The sequence below is a fragment of the Chionomys nivalis genome, chromosome 24 (genome assembly GCF_950005125.1).
Source record: "Chionomys nivalis chromosome 24, mChiNiv1.1, whole genome shotgun sequence".
NCBI lineage: Eukaryota > Metazoa > Chordata > Mammalia > Rodentia > Cricetidae > Chionomys > Chionomys nivalis.
This window is the reverse complement of record NC_080109.1, coordinates 36,083,179-36,104,584: the sequence shown is the minus strand read 5'-3', so window position 1 is coordinate 36,104,584 and position 21,406 is coordinate 36,083,179. Positions and strand designations below refer to the sequence as shown.

Sequence of the window (21,406 nt, the reverse complement as noted above, 5' to 3'; positions counted from 1 at the left end):
GAGCCTAAGCTCTTATGCATGCTATGTGTGGACTCAAACTCAGCCCTTTTTAATTTTTTTTTTATTATTATTTTGAGACAAGGCCTGGTGAAGCTGTCCAAACTGGTCTTGAATTCATTCTGTAACCCCAGGCTTCCTGACTCCTAAGTCTTACTGATGTGGGAGTGTCATATCAATCTGTTGATTTCATTGGTTAAGTAATAAAGAAACTGCTTGGCCCTCATAGGTTAAAACATAGGTGGGTGGAGTAAATAGAACAGAATGCTGGGAGGAAGAGGAAGTGAGCTCAGACTCGACAGCTCTGCTCTCTGGAGCAGACGCCATGCTCCCCTCTCCCTGGCAGACGCGATGAAGCTCCGACCCAGGATGGACGTAGGCTAGATCTTCCCGGTAAGCACACCTTGGGGTGCTACACAAATGAATAGAAATGGGCCAAGCAGTGTTTAAAAGAATACAATGCGTGTGTTGTTATTTTGGGTATAAAGCTAACCATGCGGGAGCCGGGCAGGAAGAAAAGCAGGTCCGCAGCTCATACTACATCTTACCTCCTCAGGTTTCAGACATCCATCTCATCAAATAAAATTACCTCCTCTCCAACATCAGAGTAGCTGGTTTCCTTTAAAGTACTTTCCTCTGTTGACTGACATTTTTCCTGAGTAAACTACAAACCCTCATGAGGGCAGAGGCCATCTCAGATTCACGGTTGCAACCTTTTAGTATCTCAAGTGACTGGTGTGTAAAGAGTGACCCTTGATTCACTGCTTCCCAGAATTATACGGGCTACATTTACCTTTAAAAACATCCTTCCTCTCAGGAGGCAGAGGCAGGCAGATCTCTGTGAGTTCGAGACCAGCCTGGTCTACAAGAGCTAGTTCCACGACAGGCTCCGAAGCTACAGAGAAACCCTGTCTCGAAAAACCAAAAAAAGGGGACTGGAGAGATGGCTCAGAGGTTAAAAGCACTGACCACTCTTCCTGAGGTTCTGAGTTCAATTTCCAGCAACCACATGGTGGCTCACAACCATCTGTAATGAGATCTGGTGCCCTCTTTTGACGTACAAGCAGAACACTGTATAGATAATAAATAAAAACCTTAAAAAAAAAATCCTTCCAACCCATTGTAGATTTTGTGTCCTGCTGATGTGGCATTAATCGGAGGTCACACAACAGTTTTAAAGGTCTCAAGATTTGAAAGCATGATCAAGAAAAGTGCAATTTAGAATTTGAAGGCACGCAAAAAATGCAAGTATTATTATCTGGTGGATGAAGCCTCCAGAGCAGCTTTTAGCCTCAACACAGCTTTCCCAGGACAATGTACTCATTGTGAAATAGTTTCTGTCAGAGGAAATTTATATTAATACCGATGAAGTGGTATTTGTTGAATGTAAATGAGCCTGTCTATTTCTGTAAGTCACATATAGGTTAAGATGGGTTATGCTTAGAGTTTAGACATCTCTTTATTATGCTAGTTATTATCCAACTGTGTTTACTGTAATATGATTTTTAAAACTTTGTTTTATGTACAAGTGTCTTGCCTACATGTATTATGTGCATTATGAATATATAGTGTCAGTGAGGCCAGAAGAGGCACCAGATCCTCTAGAACTGGAGTTACAGATGGTTGTGAGCTGCCACATGGGTGCTTGGAACAGTCCTCTGTAAGAGCAGGAAAGGCTTCTAAGTCCTGGGCCATCTCTACAGTCCCTGTGATCTGATTAACAGTCCACATCACCGTGTGAATGGAAAACCACATTTCCCACGGGGTAGAGTAATCATTGATAAATATCTTGTCAAGGCAGCAGTATATGCATACAGTTCCAGCACTTGGGAGACAGGGGCAGGAGAACTCTGAATTCAAGCTGGCTTGGGCTACATGGTGAGACCTTTGCTCGGGAACAAACCAGAAGAAACCCATCCTCTAGCTTCTTGCGCTGTTCCCCTGGGAGAAGAACCCACGGCATGAACCAGCTCACCAGGTCACAGTCGCCCAGGTCCAGTTTCTCCAGGGATGAGTTAATCTGCAGCATGGCAGCAAAAAACATGCCACCCGTATTTGCAATCTTATTTCCAGTCATTCTCAAGTATTTGAGAGTTTTGTTTTTCTGGAGAAAAAAAAAACAATCAAAACTTAGTTGCATAAATTTGAATCCACAAAATTCTCAATTAAATGAGTCAGGAGGTCATATTACTATTTGCAAATTCATTTTTATAGAGAAAGAGTAAGATATATTCTGAAAAAGTAACATCTAATTTCTCATAATAGCTGAGTATTTTTTAAAAGATGACCAAGCAACAAACACCCAGGAAATGGGAGATTTTAATGAGCTTTCATGGAAACTCTGTAGGTCTGTTTCATAAGAAAAGCTTATTCCTGAGGTGAAATTCACATGGCGAGAACTGACTGTTCTACATTGTTCTACAATGTTCAGTCACCAGGCTGCGCAGCCAGCACTCTAACTACTTCCTGGACACTTCCCGTCATCCCTTGAAAGCTGCCCTGTATCCAGCTGTCCTTCCCCATGTCCCACATTACTTGTGTGTGTCTGTATGTCTGTGTATGTGTGTCTGTGTGTGTTTGTATGTGTGTGTGTGTGTATGTGCATGTGTCTGTGTGTATGTGTGTGTGTCTGTGTGTATGTGCATGTATCTCTGTGTGTGTCTGTGTGTGTGTATGTGTGTCTGTGTGTGTGTATGTGCATGTGTCTGTGTGTGTGTATGTGTGTCTGGGTATCTTTGTGTGTGTGTAAGTGCGTGTGTCTGTGTGTGTGTGTATGTGTGTCTGTGTGTGTCTGGGTATCTGTGTGTGTATGTGCATCTGTGTATGTGTTTGTGTGTCTGTGTGCATGTGTCTGTGTGTCTGTGTCTGTGTGTGTGTCCGGGTATCTGTGTGTATGTGCATGTGTCTGTGTATGTGTGTGTCTGTGTGTGTGTGTGTGTGTGTAAGTAAGTGCATGTGTCTGTGTGTTGAGGGATCGAAACCAGTGCCTCACATGTGCCAGGCCAGTCGTTCTCAACTTGTGAGTAGAGACGCCAGGGGGTAAAAGACCCTTTCACAGGGTTCACATATCAGATATCCTGCATACCTGATGTTTACATTGTGATTCATAACAGTAGTAAAATTACAGTTATGAAGCAGCAACAAAATAACTATATTGTTGGGGTCACCATGCCATGGAGTATTAAAGGGTCGCAGCACTAGGAAGGTTGAGAACTGCTGTTTGGCAAATGTTCTGCCATTGAGATATATCCCCAACTCCCATTTTTATATTATGTGTATGGGTGTTTGCCTGCATGTATGTACTTGCACCATGTATGTGCCTGGTGCCCATGGAGACCAATGGAGGATGTTGGATCCCATGGAACTAGAGTTAAAGTCAGCTATGAGTTGCTATGTTGGTGCTGGGAACAGAATCCAGGTTTCATGCAAGAGCAGCAAATGCAGGAAAAAATAAAACAAAATAAAAACAAATAAATCCAACTGTTGTCTGAAAGTAGCTCACCTCATTAGCAATGGCACAAGACTGAACACCATCTAAGAAGCAAGTACACACTGAAAATAATGTCAGAAACAGTGACATTCAGGCCAACTTAGAAGACAGAGACCCCACATAATCATAAAGGGAACACTTCATCAAGAAGAGACAGTGATTCAAATATATTGTATAACAAATACTACTGGACATAAAGTGGAAGGCCCAGATACAATGAGCTCTAGGCTCAGAAAACCTGTCTCAAAAAATTAGGTGGCCAGTGATAGAGGAAGACACAACATCAACCTCTGGCCTACACACACACACACGAAAAAGCAAGAACAACCCAAATCCAAAAGTGATGAAATGGACACTAAGAGGGTAATCCATAGACTCCCCTAGACAAAAAGTTGAACAAGAGGAACAAACTCTTAGCCAGACTAACGAGAAGAAAGAGAACACTCTATGAAGTTAGTGATGGAAAGGGTTTGTTACAACAAGATGAAATCTAAGATTCTTAAGGAATATGTTGAAAGCATATTAAGCATATTCCAACAAACTGGAAAGTCTAGGGGAAAAATGAATGCTCCTAGGCACATAGGACCCACCAAAATTAAATCCAGAGGCTGTAAGTAAGGAAAGGAAAGAATCCACATGGTCTCACACCATACATGGAAAGTCCTAAGTGGTCCACCCCGAAAAGCTGTTCAAACTGATAAGTCCAGGGAGAGAAAAATGCAAGACTTACCTAAAATCAATTCTATTTCTCTATTCTAGAAATGAATGACCCCAAGTAATGTTAAGAAAATAATTCCTGGGAGCATGGGGACCATGGGAGAGGGCTGAAGGGGAGGGGAGAAAAAGAGGAGGGAGCGGAGAAAAATATATAGCTCAATAAAACCAATAAAAAATTTAAAAATTAATAAAAAATGAAAAATTAGAAAAGAAAAGAATTCCAAGCCAAGTGTGGTAATAAGCATTCTTAATTCCAGCACTCAGGAAGCAGAGGCAGGCATATCTCTGATTTGAGACCAACTTAGCCTATACAGTTCTGTGGTGCAGGAGGTCCTTCTGTCTATGTGTTGCTTTCATTGGTTGATAAAGGAACTGCTTTGGGCCTATAGCAGAGCTGTAGGAGAACAGAGCTAGGCAGAGAAAACTAAACTGACTGCTGGGAGGAAGAAGGGGGAAGTAAAACACCGTGGAGCCGCCAGAATCAGACATGCTGAATCTTTGCATCAAAACCACTGCCACATGGTGGTATACAGATTAATAGAAATGGGTTAAATTAATATAAGAGTTAGCCAATAAGAAGCTAGAGCAAACGGGCCAAGCAGTGTTTTAATTAATACAGTTCTTGTGTGATTATTTTGGGGCTAAGCTAGCAGGGCAGCTGGGAACCTAACCTTGCAACAGTTCTAGGCCATACAAGGCTACACAGTGAGACCCTTTAAAAAAATGAAATTGTTCCATTTTAGTAGAATAAAACTGCATAAAATATAGTGGATATAGTTAACAAAACAAGGACAAGACTTGAATACTGAAGGATGTAAACCACTATACATTTCAAAGGAGATAAAGAGCCAAGTAGTCAGAATATCTCATGTTCATGGACTGGAATAGTTGGCATTGTTAAACTGACAGGATTCCCCAAACTATCTACAGACCTAACTAATCAAAACCCCAGCTGCTTTTCTTCTTGAAATCGACAAAGTGCTCTTAAAATTTGTATGGAAATGCAACTGACCCAGAAGAATCAATATAATATTGAAAAATCATTACAGATCTATGACTCCTATCTTCATTTTTAAAAGCTATAATTTAGAAACAAGATAGCCTGGTGTTAGAGCAGAGACAGACAGTGGACTCTCAAAGCCTGAGAGGACTATAGAAACAAGCCTCACATTGATGCGCAACCAGTTTTTAAATTGATTTTTTATTTGTTTGTGGGCCCATATTTCGGTTTGGCACAGTAGCCATTAGCCTGGTCTGAGCTAGGCACATAGCTCTGCAGACAAGCTGTCGCCTCCTTAACAAAAGTCAGGATGTGCTGCTCCTAGTTTCTTTTGTTAGAATGTGGATTACCTGAGGAGAGATGTTGGCTAAAGCTGATGACTCGAGAGTTTCAGAGGTTCGGTGCTTCCTTCCTTTTGTAACTAAGAGGATGTCTTATAGAGATGCTAATTCATGGCCTACCTGACTGCTAGATGCAGACGTGACCTAAGCCCAGGCACCTGGTTGCCTTGGAGACAGCCTAATGTGTTTTCCCCCACTGAATGGAGATATAAGAGGTTCCGAGAATAAAGAGTCATTCTGGCCTTTTCCAAGAGGACCTTGTAAGCTGTGTCGGTTTTATTCCTCGCGACTCCGTTTCAGCCGGGTTAGGGAATCTATGTTGGACCCACATGGGCTCCGACATAATGGCGCCGTAACGTGGGGCTGACGACTGAACCCCGAGAAAAAGATAACGTGGTGCTGACGAATGAACCCCGAGAAAAAGACAACGTGGTGCTGGCTACTGAACCCCGAGATGAATGCCAGAGCAAGAAGTACGAAAAGGAACGTGGTGCTGACCGCCGAACTCTATGACCCCGGAGAAGGGACAACACGAGAGAGACAGTGAATGCTGATCACTGGATCCCAGAGGGAAAGCGGACTAATGACAGAGGAGAACGTGAGGCTGATCAGCGCACCCCAAAAAGCAAGGAAGAGGTGACCAGACATGAGGAACCCGCGAGAAAAAAAAAAATCGGTAGATGCGTGAGTAGTGAGCGCTCAGAAACAGAGACGTAGAACAGAGAAAGAAATGTAGAAAAAAAAGGGGTAAAATTTAAATTGGTAGTAAAAATTTGTAAATAAGTTAGATATAAAATAAGGAAAAAGTATTCGGGTATATATGTTGGCAACTTAATTTAGAGTGGAGCAGAACAATGACAGAGTTATTGAAAATCTGTAAGCAAGATAGATGCAGAATTGCAACTTTTATTGCCTGCTAAATTAGTAGGAAAAGATAAGAAAAAAAATGACTTGGCCCGAGAATCACCAAGTTACTGCAGAGATTGAATAGCCACATGCTCACAGCCAGTTAATCTAACCCACCTGCAGGTAAAAGACAAGCAAGAGCAAGAATAAGTTTAGAGAGCAAATTTGACCTCACACAGTCTATAGAACAGAGGAGAGGATTCAGAAATTCTCTTAATTTTATGATTTACAAGTTAAAATAAAAAAGATAGTTAAAAATCTGCCTTCCAGAGCTCAGAAACAAAGTCTAACAAAGAGAGCCTGTGTCCTACCCCCTGCCATGCAGCGCAGCTTCAACTGGAAGAAAAAAGCCAGGTTTAAATTAAGGTAGTCTCTGAGATAAGTAGGTTAAAATGCTTTTTTTCCATCTCACAATTTTGCCTTTTTGTCAAAAGTCTGTTGTTTATATGTAAGTGAATTCGTATGCAAGGTGGATTGATTCCAGTACTGTGGCTCTGTAGTAAAGTTTGAAGTCAGAGATTGTGATGCATTCAGAAGTTCCTTGATTGTACAGGATTTTGGGATTGTTTAGGCTATTCTGAGTTTTTGTCTTCTCATAAAGTTGAGGATTTCTTTCGGAGTCTAAAGAATTTTGATATAAGTTTGGGCATTTGCATTAAATCTATGGATTGCTTTCAGTAAGATTGTCGGTTTTGCTAGGTTGGCGCTGTTTTTACAAGAGAATAGGAGCTCTTTACATTTTCTGATGGCTTAAGTTTATTCAAAGGTTTAAAGTTTTTATACAGGTTTTTCAATTTGTGTGATTAGAGTTACTCAAAGATTTGTGGTATTTGTGGCTATCTCATTTATGATGTATGTAGAAGAGACGCATTTGGGTTGTTTTCAGATTCTATGCATGATAAAGTAATTCTGCTGTGGACATGGCTGAGCACGTGTCCTTGTGGTATGGTTGAGCATCTTTGTATATAGGCCCAGAGGAGGTATAGCTGACTTTTAAAGTAGTTTGTTGCCTAATTTTCTGAGAATTCGACAGCAATGGAGGAGTTTCTCTTTAAGTATAAGTTGTGAGCAGTGTTTTTGATCTTGGTCATGTTACAGAGATAAGATGAGGTCTCAGAGTTGTTTAGATTTGCATTTCTCCAATTGTAAGGGATGTTATATTTGAGCATTTTTTTTTCAATGTCTTCAAGTCATTCTAAGTTCATCTATGGAGAGTTTTCAGTTTAGGTCTGTTGCATATATTTTTAGTGGATTAATTGTTCTTTTGGTGACTAATTTCCTTAGTCTTGTATGTTTTTGAAGTGGATTAGTGATTGGTAAAGATATTTTCCAGTTGTATAGGTTATTATGTCATGTTGATTAAGTCCTTTGCTATATAGAAGCTTCTCAGTTCAAGAGATCTTATTGTTTCTCTCAAAGTGTATGCCAATGAGGCTGTGTTAGAGTTGTACCAGTGCATTCGAGTGTTAATTCTAAAATTTTTTTAAAAGAGGTTAAGTATTGGTTTTATGTTGAGGTCTTAGAAAAGAGAAGATGGATTTGGTTCATCTGATGCATTTTGGATACAGACTATAGGTCCTCAGAGACCAGAACTCACTTTGTTTATAATTGGAAAAAAATTTTCTGGCCTCCTGGATACTGGCGCGGATACTTCCGTCATAACCGCCAGTCAGTGGCCTTCTAAGTGGCCCAAAACAGAGACTATTACACAGTTACAAGGAATTGGTCAGACTAGAAATCCTGAACAGAGTAGCAATGAACTGCATTGGAAAGATGAGGAAGGACATGAAGGAACTTTTAAGCCGTATATTATTCCCCATTTACCTGTGAACTTATGGGGCAGAGATGTCATGTCCAGAATGGGAGTATATTTATACTCTCCCAGCACGGCTGTTACTAATCAGATGTTTCAACAAGGATTATTACCTAATCAAGGTTTAGGCAAAAATAATAGGGGAAAGGTAGATCCTGTCGCATCAGACGGTAGACCTTCTAGAGCAGGATTAGGGTATTTTTAGGAGAGGTCACTGAAAGACCTGCACTCCATGCAGACCCGATAATATGGAAAAGTGATGAACCTGTATGGGTGAATCAGTGGCCTCTAACAGAAGAAAAATTGCAAGCTGCCCAGCAGTTAGTGCAGGAACAGCTGGATAGTGGACATATTTCACCATCTAATTCTCCATGGAATTCTCCAATTTTTGTTATTAAAAAAAATCGGGAAAGTGGAGATTAATTCAGGATTTAAGAGAGGTCAATGCAACCATGGAACCAATGGGCTCTTTACAACCAGGGCTGCCGTCCCCGGCAGCCATTCCAAAAAGCACGCATAAGATTATCTTAGACTTGAAAGATTGTTATTATACAATTCCGCTAGCGCCACAAGATTGTCAAAGATTTGCTTTTAGCATTCCTTCAGTTAATTTTAAAGAGCCAATGAGGAGGTATCAATGGAATGTCTTACCCCAGGGTATGTTAAATAGTGCTACATTATGCCAAAAATTCGTAGCCCAAGCTATACAGGAGGTTAGAAATCAATTTCCACAGGTTTACGCAATCCATTACACAGACGACATCTTGCTAGCTCATAAAAATGAAGATACTTTACTAGAGACATATGCGTTGTTACAGCAGTGTCTAAGCCATGCAGGTTTAGTTATCGCTCCTGAGAAAGTACAGAGGCACCCGCCTTTTCAATATCTAGGTCATATATTATACCCCAAAGAAATTAAGCCTCAAAAGATAGAAATCAGGAAGGATGACTTAAAAACTCTTAATGACTTTCAAAGGTTATTAGGAAATATACAGTGGCTAAGACCTTATTTGAGGTTTCCTACAGGAGCCCTTGAGCCTTTAAGTGAAATACTTAAAGGAGACAGTGATCCAAATTCTAGCAGGCAGCTTTCAGAAGCCGCCAGACAGACTCTCTCACAGATAGAGCAGGCTATACAGGAACAGCAGGTGTGCTATATTGATTATAGCCAGACATGGCAAGCATGTATTTTACCTACAAGGCTGACTCCTACAGCAGTCTTATGGCAGAACGGACCACTTTTATGGGTGCATCTGCCTGTATCACCAGCAAAAGTATTAAATCCTTATTTTGAAGCAGTAGCATGCTTAGCTCAAAAGAGCAGAATGGAATCTAGAAAATATTTTGGCAAAGAACCAGCTATAATCAATGTGCCTTACACTAAGCAACAAATTGAATGGTTATTTCAAAATAGTGACTCATGGGCAATTGCATTTGCTCAGTTTCAAGGTCAGATTAATAATCTTTTCCCAGCTGACCAGTTACTACAGTTTACACAGCAACATTCATTCATTTTTCCTAAAATAGTAGCAAAGAATCCCTTAAAAGATGCTTTGTTAATTTTCACTAATGGCTCATCTAATGGAAAAGCTGCTTATGTTGTCAATGGCAAAGGACATGTGGTACAGACAGAACCAGCTTCAGCTCAAATAGTTGAACTGCGGGCTGTAGCTATGGTATTTAAGAATTTTGATGATAAGGCTTTCAATTTATATACTGATAGCCGGTATATTTATGAAGCATTAAGGATCCTGGAAACAGTGTCATATATAGCAACTAGCAATGAACAAGTTAAAATATTGTTTCAGCAGATTCAGAAAGCCATACAATGTAGAAAGTTACCATGTTTTGTGGGACATATCAGAGCGCATTCAAGTCTTCCTGGTCCGTTAGCTGAAGGTAATGCTCTAGCTGACGAACTTACAAAAATTATTGCCATATCTCAGGTTGAACTTGCACAGCAATCACATGCTTTGCATCATCAAAACAGCTTAAGTTTAAGAAAACAATTTAAGTTGACCAGAGAAGCTGCTCGGCAAATTGTTAAACAGTGTGAAAGATGCCCACAATATCTACCTGTGCCTCATTTGGGGGTAAATCCCCGAGGACTGCTTCCTAACCATATATGGCAAATGGATATAACTCACATTACTGAGTTTGGAAAATTGAGATATGTGCATGTGACAATTGATACTTACTCAGGATTTATAATGGCCACAGCACAAACTGGGGAAGCTGCCAAGCATGCAATAACTCATTGCTTAAAATGCTTTTCATGCATGGGAACCCCAAAGGTAATAAAGACGGACAATGGATCCGGATATGTTAACAAAGCTTTTCAAAGATTTTGTGCTCAATGGAATATCGTTCATAAGACTGGTATTCCATATAATCCTCAAGGACAAGGAATTGTGGAGCGTGCACATGGCTCCTTGAAAACACAACTCCAAAAAATAAAGACAGGGGAGTTGTATCCTCAGACGCCACACAATGCCTTAAATCATGCATTGTTTACGCTAAACTTTCTAAATACAGATGTCCATGAGCAATCAGCCGCAGACAGATTGTGGCATAGTGGTACAAAATCCACATTTGCTAAAGCCAAATGGAAAGATCTGTGTACTGGGATTTGGAAGGGACCCGACCCCATCCTAATATGGGGTCGAGGGCATGTCTGTGTTTTCTCACAGGACGAAAACCAAGCAAGATGGCTTCCAGAGCGGCTAATTCGATGCACTCAGCAGAAGGACTGCGGAACTGAGGACAACGTGGCTGACAACCGCGCCGCAGAAGGAACAGAAAGAAAACGGCTCCAGGAGGAATCCAGTAACCCAGCCCACAGAGAGGAGCCTGATCCAAACCTACAACTTGCAGGACTGCAAAGAGACTTCGGACAAAGAGATCCTGCTGAGAGGAGCTGACTGCGGTGTCTGCTGCTGGCTGTGGTGTGAAACCTGTTGCTTCAGAACTAAGATACAAACTGAACATTTGAGTGTTCTCGGTTTATGGGACAGAACTCATTTTGAATAAAGTATTAAACCTGAGAACTAAGACCTAAGCTTTCCCCTCAGGGAAAGAAAGATGCAAAATAAAGTATGACTAAAATCCCTCTTCATTTAACAAGGGGGCAGACTAAGGGTTTAACAGCCACACAGAGACTGAAAATGAGATTTAATAACAACAAATGGTATTATACTCTTAACGGTAATGACCTGATATTTACAGCTGCATATAAGGTGATGGGAAAAATCTGGTAATGACCAATGGTACGAAATACATCGGTAATGACCGAGAAGAATATAAATTTACGGTAAAGAAAAATATGAAATTATGAATAATTGGAGAGCTGGTACTGACCGGCCAAAAGTGAAATTATGAATAATTGGAGAGCTGGTACTGACCGGCGAAAGGTGAAATTATGAATAATTGGAAAGCTGGTACTGACCGGCTAAAGGTGAAATTCTGAAGAATCAGAGAGCTGGTACTGACCGGCTAAAAATAAAATTATGAAGAATTGGAGGGCTGGTATTGACCGGCTAAACACGAAATTATGAATAATTTGGAGAGCTGGTATTGACCGGCTAAATATGAAATTATGAAAATTGGGAGAGCTGGTTTTGACCGGCCAAATATGAAATTACGGTATTAGAAATTTGAAGATCGGTATTGACCGATGATGTGGAAAGATCATGATTGTGAATTGCTGCGATTGACAGTTGGCTAAAAGAGAGGTTGTGACTATGAATGTTGAGAGTTGATATGTGTGCTGAGAAAGTAAACTCTGAATGATGTTCTGTACCAGCGGAAGAAACATCTTCAACTCAGGTGATTCTACTCTCCTTTAAGATAGGAGAATATAGTTATTGGGAGCATAATTATTCATAAAGCATTATGATACATCCTGACAAGAGATATGGCTGATATACAAGGCCTGAAAAGTATATTTCTCTCCACTAATCTCTTCTTTTTACAGAGGTCGGCAGTCAATGACGGGTTTGAAGCTTCTTCTCCCCAGATGCCTAAGACAGGAGCTTGCATAATTGATGCCTGTTCCAATGACGGGAAAATTTGGGTAAATAAAGAGGACTTTGCCCAAACCAGACGCGGCGTGTCTGTCCTGTTGCAGACGCACAGGAGTTATTAAAATTAATAAGAGAGAGTGGATTGTTGAGATTATGGTATAATTATATTGATTCCCCTTCTTGCTCTCTTTCCCAAATGATGTTTTGAAAAAGATGCCAAGACAATTGAATAGGAGAAGGAATAGTTTTTAATGTGTGTCTGTGTGATAACAAAATATTCACATATAAAGAATAAAGTTAGACTCCTACTGCTCACTATATACAAAAATTAAGTCATGATGGGTGAATGGAAGAAAACTCTAAGAATCAAACAGGCATGTAAATCCTTGCAACTTTTGGTTAGCCAAAGCTGCTTTAGATAGAACACTTAGATTAAGGTATAATAATCCTACCAACTAAATAAATGTGAGCTTTGTTGAGACAAAATGTTTTGTTTTAAAGAGCAAGAAAGTGAGGGAAAATATTATCAATCATAAATCTGATGGGTTTTTTCCTCTGGAATATATAAAGAACATTTACAACTCCAAAAGACTGCCAGCCAGTTACAGGGTGCACCACTGTAGCCCGTGTGCTCGGACACCTGAAGCCAAAGGATCACTTGGGCAGAGGTTCAAGATTAACCTGAGCAAAATGATGATAGCATCTCAAACCGGACAAAATCCAGGCTCTGAAAGGCGGCAAATGATTTGAACAAAAGTTCCTCCCAAGGAAGTACACATGAGAACCATGGGAAGGTGTTAAGTCCATCAGTAATTAGGGGGCTCCTCACACACACTCAGATAGTAGGGATTAAGATGGTTAAAAGGTGCGACTACCTTGGAAAACAATTAGGCAGTTCCTTAATATATTTTACAGAACTATCAAATGGCCCAGCAATTCCACTCCTAGGTATATACCTTTTGCGGGAGATCTGTACACTGTGTGAAAATGTGTTGCTGTGATTGGTATAACAGGATGCTGAACAGTCAATAGCTAGGCAGAAGAAAATAGGTGGGACTTCCAGGCAGAGAGAGATCTCTGGGAAAAAGAAAGGTGGCATTTTACCAGCAAATTCAGAGCAAATTGGACATGCCATACTGAGGAGAGGTAACCAAGTCATGTGGCAGAACATAGATTAAATTATGGGTTGTTTTAAGCTATAAGAGTTAATTGAGAAAAAGCCTAAGCTAAGGTCAAGCTTTCATAATTAATAAGTCTCTGTGTCATTATTTGGGGGGCTGGCAGTCCTGACAATAAAGTACTTCTATATATACCCTCCACCAATAGAAAATAATTGTCTACATAGAAACATGAAGGTTCAAAATAACATTATTCATAATAGCTAAAAGTGAAAACTCAAATGTCTATCAACTGATGAACACAATATGATGTACCCACAAAATGGAATATTACTGAACAATAGAAAATGTGTTTGGGGGCTGGAGAGATGACTCAGCAGTTAAGACACTGGCTGCTCTTCCAGAGGATCTAAGTTTGATTACCCAACTAGCAGTTCACAACCATCCATAACTCCAATTCCAGGGACGCTGACACCCTCTTCTGGCCTCCCAGTACACCAGGCAAGCATATGGTGCACAGACATGCACACAGACAAACTGTGTTACAACATCAATGAACCTCGAAAATATTAAGTCATATCATATATGATTCCGTTTATATGAAATAATCAGAATAAGTATAAATGGTTAGTGGCTACAAAGGCTGGGAGTAGAAGGGTTTTCTGTGGAGGTTATAAGAATGTCCTAATTATAGCTTCTTGGTAGGGAAAAGCACTGCCTTGCAAACGTGAGCACTTGAATTCAAATCCCCAGCACGCAAATAAAAAGTCAAGCATGGCTGCGCATGCCTGCAACTCCAGTGATGTGGGATTCCCCTCTGTGTGCTGTGATTACCATTGACTAATAAAGAACTGCTTTGAAGCTTTGTCAGGGCAGAACAGAGCTAGGCGGGGAAAACTAAACTGAATGCTGGTAGGAAGAAGGAAGACAGAGTCGGAGAGAAGCCATGTAGCCCCGCCAGAGCCAGATGCTGGAATTTTACCCAGTAAGCCGCAGCCTTGTGGCAATACACAGATTAATAGAAATGGGTAAAATTAAGATATAAGAGCCAACAAGAAGCTGGAGCTAATGGGCCAAGCAGTGATTTAATCAATACAGTTTTTGTGTGGTTATTTGGGAGTCTGGACAGACGGGAAGCAAACAAGTGGCCTCCCTACTACACTCCTGCACAGAGACGCAGAGACCCTTGAGTGTTCGGTGACTAGCCGGCCTAATCTACATGGAAGGCTTCCCACTTCCTGAGAAGTTTATTATGGCAATAATGTCGGGGGTCATAAAGGAAGACACTGGACTTCCTGTTCTGACTTCCATATGCAAGAACACAGGCACAAGCACCCACATATGCCTGTAAACCCCTCCCTGAGTGATCACATATATATACACACACATAAAAATATTCTAAAAATAATGGTCGTGGTTACACAACTCTATAAATAAACTTATTTATAGACATGGTCTCACTATGTAACCCTGGCTGACCTGACTCTGTATGTAAACCACACCAGCCTCAAAGTCACAGAAATCCTCCTGCCTCTGTGTGCCACCATTCCCAGTCGCTCAAAATACACTTTCCTTGAGTTGAAAACTTTGGAAGAATATGCTTTGTGTATACAAATTACATTGCAATCGATTTTGTTAAATTTTTAAGGAAGAAAAGGCTTGCAGTTCAGTTTGGAGATGGAGTTTATCATAGCATAGTGACGTGGATGGTCACATTGCAACCACACTCAGTAGGCAAGGTGAAATGGATGCCGGGGCTCGTCAGGCTTTCCCACCTTCCATAGTTTATCCACTCTACATCCCATAGGCCATGGAATGGTGCCTCCCACATTTACTTCACAGACTCCTCAGAGGTATGTCTCCTGTGTGATCCTAAGTCCAGTCAGGTTGACAGTACCTTTAAACATAAATCTACTCTTTGTCAACTTGAAACCTAACCACATCACTTATAAGCGACATGGTCACTGTTTCTCAGAGGCACATGGCCATCTCGTAAGCGTCATGCAGTGATCTCATTTCTAAGTTCCCCCTAAGTCTTAGCAGTTCCCACTTCATACTAAAGTCTAAGATCAAAAATCTGCTCCGAGAGTCAAGGTACTCTCAACTGTGAGCCGCTGTAAAATGAGGAAAGAAGTCGCACACTTCCAGTATCCATCCTCATTCCAGCAGAGATGTAAAAGAAGACATGGAAGGAGCAGGCAGACAACAGCAAGATCCAACCTGAGGCTGCATGTCCAGCATCTGGTCTCCACTAGGGTTAGGTCTCTGCCCTTCCAGCTCTGTTCTCTGTGGCCAATTATGGCCTCTTTCAAGAGCTGGCTCCTCTTGCTGCCTACAGCTTCCCTCAGTAAACATCCCATGTTTCTAATGTGTCCAGCACCCTGACTTTCCATTATCACTTAGACTCCACCTCTCAAACCTGCATGCACAGCCCAGAAGCCCCACAGAAAGATCTAACCCTGTTACACCTTGTATGGCCTCAGCATTATTCTGGAACCTTGGTGCAGGTCTTCACAAATCTCCCACACTTGTATCTTGTGGACCTGCAAAACTTCCACTACATGGAAGATGCCCCCTGGGTGCTGCTGCCAGCTCACGATACAACAGGATCTCCTTGGACCATAGCAGACTTTGCATGTCTTCATAGTTGGACCTAGCAAGGAAACTTCCTGATGCGCCCATCTTCCAACAGGGTACCCTGAAGGCTATATTTCAGGACATGTACTTTTAGATAAATTCGCATTGCTACAACCTGGAGTTTTCCACCCAACAGTCTTGTATTCTAGGCAATGTTCCTACTGTATGGTGCAAAGTGTGAGGATTTCTTGAAAGTGGTACTCACCTTACCAGTCACAGACACTTGGTCAGCACATGCCATCTCCAATCCTTTAGCCGTGCTCACCTCCCTTCCTCACCAGGCTGTGCCTCTCTCCTGTATTTCTGCTGCTCTGCACTGTTAATCTAAGAGCCCTGACTGAACAGTAACAGTGCACAGCCTCGACACTATGCTGTCTTGGAACTGCCTCCACCAAATAACTTCAGTCTCACTCGAGATTTTAGGACACAGAAGATAACCAGATTCTCTGTCAGACCACAACACAAATGCTCTCTGAGCCAGTTCCTGGATAAGTCTGTTCCCCTCTGCAACCTCCCCTCTGAGCCTGTCTCCTCATCCTCATTTCCTTTTCTTTCCTTTTTAGATTCTATTTATTTGCATTTTATAGTTTGGCCTGTGTACATGTCTGTGCAGCAGTTGTGTGCCTGAGGCCCACAGAGACCACAAGAGGGCGTCGGTTCCCTGGAACTGGAGTTAGAGGCAGTTGTGGGTGCTGTGAACCAAGTCTGGTTCCTCTGCAAGAACAAGTGTTCTTAACTTCTGAGCCATCTCCATCATTATCATCGTGTGTGTGTGTGTGTGTGTGTGTGTGTGTGTGTGTGTGTGTGTGATGTGATGTGGAAAGCAGAGGACAACTTTTCCAGACTTGGTTTGCTCCTTCTACCATGGATTCCAGAGAATAAACTCGGGTCATCCAGCTTGCATGCAAGCACTTTTACTCACTGAGCCATCTCAGTGTCTGATGGGGAACTTCCTTCAGACACTGGCCTTTGAGAAGCTGGACCAGGTTGGGTGTGGCCTTGGGTACAAAAAGGCACTGCCTGCCCACTCTCTCCCCCCCTACACCCCCCCTCACACCTGGATGCTGGTTTCCGTTACTGTTTCCAGTTGTGATCTGTGAGTTCCCCTTTAAATAAAGAACCTGTTATTATACCCTATTCAGAACTAGTGTGGGGTTCCTTTATTCGCCTTCCCCTTCATCTGGCCCATTCCCCTTCAAATGTCCACATTTCCACCTGCACCCCGGGCTTCCAAACTCTCAACACATGGCTCATTAAACCCCATTTACACCTGCTCATGATAACAAGTGTTTCTACATTCCTTCCCCAAACTAGTTCTAAAGACCTACAGCCTACAGAGGTTTACTCCAGTACCACCGTCTCAGTAGCAGTTTCTTGTATTGCTTACATTCTTCTTGCTGTGACTGAATACCTGCCAAGAAGCAACTTGAGGGAGGAAAAGGTGATTTCTCATTCATGGATTGGGAAACAAAGCCTACCATGATGGGGAAGGCATGGCAGGAGGGACGAAAGGTGACTGGGTCAGGGTACTGCAGTCAGGGTCAAAGAGAAACAGTACATTCCTTTAGAGACAAGGTCTTACCTATGTAGCCTGGACTAGCCGGAAACTCAGTCACCTTCCTGCTTCTTCCTTCCAAGTTTTGAGGTTACAAGGGTGTACCATCATAACTCAGCAAAGTTGTTTAGTATTTTTTAAAAAAGATTTGTTTACTTATTATATATACAGTGTTCTGTCTGTATGTCTGCCTGCAGGCCAGAAGAGAGCACCAGATCTCATTAAGGATGGTTGTGAGCCACCATGTGTTGCTGGGAACTCAGGACCTCTGGAAGAGCAGCCAATGCTCTTAACCGCTGAGCCATCTCTCCAACCCTGTTTAGTAATTTTTTAATGAGTCCAAAGCTCTTAAGTAAGAGCTACACTTTTATAAACTGAACTACACTAAAACTATATATTTAAGGAGCTAAAGAACTGTCTCCATGGTTAAGGGCTATCACTGCTCTTACAAAAGACCTGGGCTTGGTTCCCAGAACTCACATGATGGTAACAGTCACCTGCCACTCCAGTTCCAGCAGATCGAATGCCCTCTTCTGACCTCTGCAGGCACTGTGTACACATACATGCAGGCTCATACACACTAAAAAATAAATAAATTTTTGGGACTGGAGAGATGGCTCATCAGGTGAAAAAAATGCTCTTCCAGAGGACTCAGGTTCGATTCCCAGCACCCATAGGCATCTCACAACCATATGTAACTCTAGTTCCTGGGGATCTGACCTCCTCTTCTGGCTTCTGCAAGTACTAGGAATGCATGCGGTGCATAGACATGTATGCAGGCAAAACACCCATACACAGACATACACACATGCTCACACGCACGCATACACACATGCCTGCACACGCATGCACACAGTCACAAACCTCCAGCCAAAATTGAAATAACATAAGCTCACATTAACTTTGGTTATGCTGTTTCTAAACTACAAGAAGTTAAAATTCACAGATGAAATACAACTTTGTGGTATATAAATGCTTACATGTAGTGCTTTAGCAATCAATTCTCCACCTTCAGGTCCAATATCATTAAACATAAGATTTAAGTAAGTGATACATGGCTGTTTCTATAAGAAGAAGAGAAAGGAACTATTACATTTTTATTACTGGAAATCAATTAATCTATCACACAATTTATTTAATTAAAAAATCTCCATATAAAATCTAACAGAATTCCAGCAAAGGCAATCACTATTTAAGGAGAAAATCAAAAGGAAGTCACTCTTGTCTTTTTTTTTTTTTTTTTCCTTTTTGGTTTTTTGAGACAGGGTTTCTCTGTAACTCTCGTCTTTCAAACACTGCAATTGCAATATCATCAAAAGGAAAAGACTCGGTTTAGTTTCCCCAACACCTGAATGTATGGACATCTTTGAGTATTTAACCAGGGTGTACATACAGGTTTGCAAAAGACAGCTCAGGAGCTCCTGGCCACAGCTCTCCCGAGCGCAAGCACAGGTGGATTTCCATGCATTCTGAGAATTAGACATACACCTGAGACTTAGCATCCTTGTGTTTCCATGCTTAGTGTTTGCCTGTGTACCATTGTCTACATGGTTTCCTCTCAGCAGATGAGGCTGTTTGGTGGCAATGTAATACCTGAAGCAGTTTTGCAGCGTAGTAGGCACCGACATCGCCTATGAGGTTATACTTCACATCCAGACCTGAAACACACGGGGGAACAGAAACCGGTGTTCCTTACAAAGAATGCTTCAAATCAGGAAAATGAAAAGCAGACGCTGTTCATTCTTACGCATACGTACCAGTGATACACGTCTGGTTACCTAAAACTTTGGAAAGAAGCCAAAAATCTTCACCTGTCATTCTTTGTGTTGGGACTAAGCGGTTATTACCAGCAATATTTAATGTGATTCCTTCTTCTGGTCTGCCAAAATAAGAAAGACAGAAAAAGTGAGGAGAGACAATGTTGACAATGAGACAAGAGTTAAAAACCCTTCATATGTGAAAAGTAGTAACAAAGAAAGTCAGAAATCAGTTTAACATAGCTAAATTCCCCACCATTAATTTCTCTCATACACCCCACTGTCCAGCTTTTTATTTCTCTTATAATAAAACATTCCTACAAAAAGAAATTTAAGACCCAGGCTCTGTTGGTGAACACTTTTTTGGGGGGCTTTTCGAAACAGGGTTTCTTTGTGTAGCCCTGGTTCTCCAGTCTGGCATCTAACTCCCAGCCTTCTGCCACTGCATCCTGAGAGCTGGGGTTAAAGGTTTGTGCCACTTAATCCAGCACCAAGGCAGAGGTTGGCAGATCTCTGTGATTTGGGGGTCAGCCTCTTCTATAGAGCAAGTTCCAGGACATCTAGAACCACACAGAGAAACCCTTACTCAAAACAAAACAAACAAAGAAACAAAAACAAAAACAAAAAAAAAAAAAGGAAAGAAGTGGGGGCCAGAGAAAGAAATTTAAGGGAGAATGTGTTGGTTTCAGCATTTGATTCCAAGTCATCTACCCTTGAAGAGAATTTGCAGTGGAAGGAGCCTTACATCATACCCACAGTCAAGAGCAGACAGAAGCCAGACGTGGAGCGTTCGTTTTTAATCCCAGCACTTGCTCAGCCAGCTTTCTTATACCACGCAAGACCACATGCCCAGGGCTGGCACCTCTCACAGTGGGTATTCTACATTCACTACTAATCAAGAAAATTTCCCCACTGGCTTTGGTACAGGCAATCTGGTGGGGGCATTTTCTCAATTGTGGCATCTCTTTCCAGGTAAATCTAATGTGTCAAGTTGACAAAACAAAACAGAAACAAGAGCATCAATTAGACCAAAGGATATGCCTTAATTCTACCAGCCACAGGAACCAAGATAACTACGGGGGTTCTGGCTTGAGGGTTCCTGGTCCAGTGCTCTCCCCGATGTCAGATATCGCACCTGGGATTTCAAAGTGTTACACGTCTACCTAGGTCCCTAAATCAAAAGCTATGTCTACGCTACCAAGCTATCTTCAAATGGGAATAAAGCCACTGGATTTCACAGACAGGAGGGTCAGTGAGTACTTTTGATACAGCTGAATATTTATCTTCCTTACCCCTTTTCAATTTCTTCATCCAGTTTTTGGAGTATATCCAGTATAAAAGGGTTAGCTTTCCGTATGTTTTCTGAACAAAAGTGACGGTACTGTTCCTGGAGGTTAGCCATAGACTCTGGAGCTCTGGAAACATAAATACTTCATCATCACAGATCAGTTATCCCCAGAGTTTCAACAACTTTCTTTCAAAGGAATGTGTGTGTGTGGGGGGGGAGGGTAGTGAGGATGAGGAAGAAAGAGAGAACTTAGGATGGAGGGAGGGGACCAAACAGGCTATAAATCCACCAGAGAGAGTGGGAAGACTGTGGTTATGGGGGGGGGGGGCAGACTATGCACCAGAGGGGGGGGAGACTGTGACTACCTGAGGGGGGTGGGCAGACTGTGTACCAGACGGGGGAGGGGGATGGGGGGGAGTTGTGGTTATCTGAGAGGGGGCAGACTATGCACCAGAGGAGGGGAGACTGTGGTGCCTGAAAGGAAGTATGGGCAAATATAGCTCCAGTTAGAACCCTAACTGAAAAGGAGCACGGCGGGTGGGGGTGGGGTGGGAATTACACTCTACCATGAGTTAGTTGTTCTTACCCAAGGAGAAAGAGAAGCCAGAGCAGGGCTCCCTCCCACTGAACTACTTTCTTCAGGCTACTAACTTCTTGAGATGGAAGACCAGCGCTTCTGGTGTCTGCTCCTACAAGCGCCAGGGAGCAGAGACAGGCGTTGACTCTCTAAGCTGGACCTTTGAGAAGGCAGCAGCTGCACCCTCG

General features: G+C 42.0%; 1 protein-coding gene across 1 annotated transcript in view; it reads right to left on the bottom strand.

The window, feature by feature from the left end:
- Positions 1-21,343, bottom strand: part of Lrrc34 (leucine rich repeat containing 34) — a 31,664-nt gene extending 10,321 nt beyond the window's left edge. The window contains exons 1-6 of the mRNA XM_057756825.1: positions 21,228-21,343; positions 20,646-20,768; positions 19,354-19,475; positions 19,190-19,254; positions 18,577-18,660; positions 1,973-2,101 (exon numbers count right to left, since the gene is read on the bottom strand). Of these exons, the coding sequence (XP_057612808.1) occupies positions 1,973-2,101; positions 18,577-18,660; positions 19,190-19,254; positions 19,354-19,475; positions 20,646-20,755 (510 nt within the window). The 5' untranslated portion in view covers positions 20,756-20,768; positions 21,228-21,343. The remainder of the gene's footprint in view (positions 1-1,972; positions 2,102-18,576; positions 18,661-19,189; positions 19,255-19,353; positions 19,476-20,645; positions 20,769-21,227) is intronic.
- Positions 21,344-21,406: the final 63 nt, after the last annotated feature.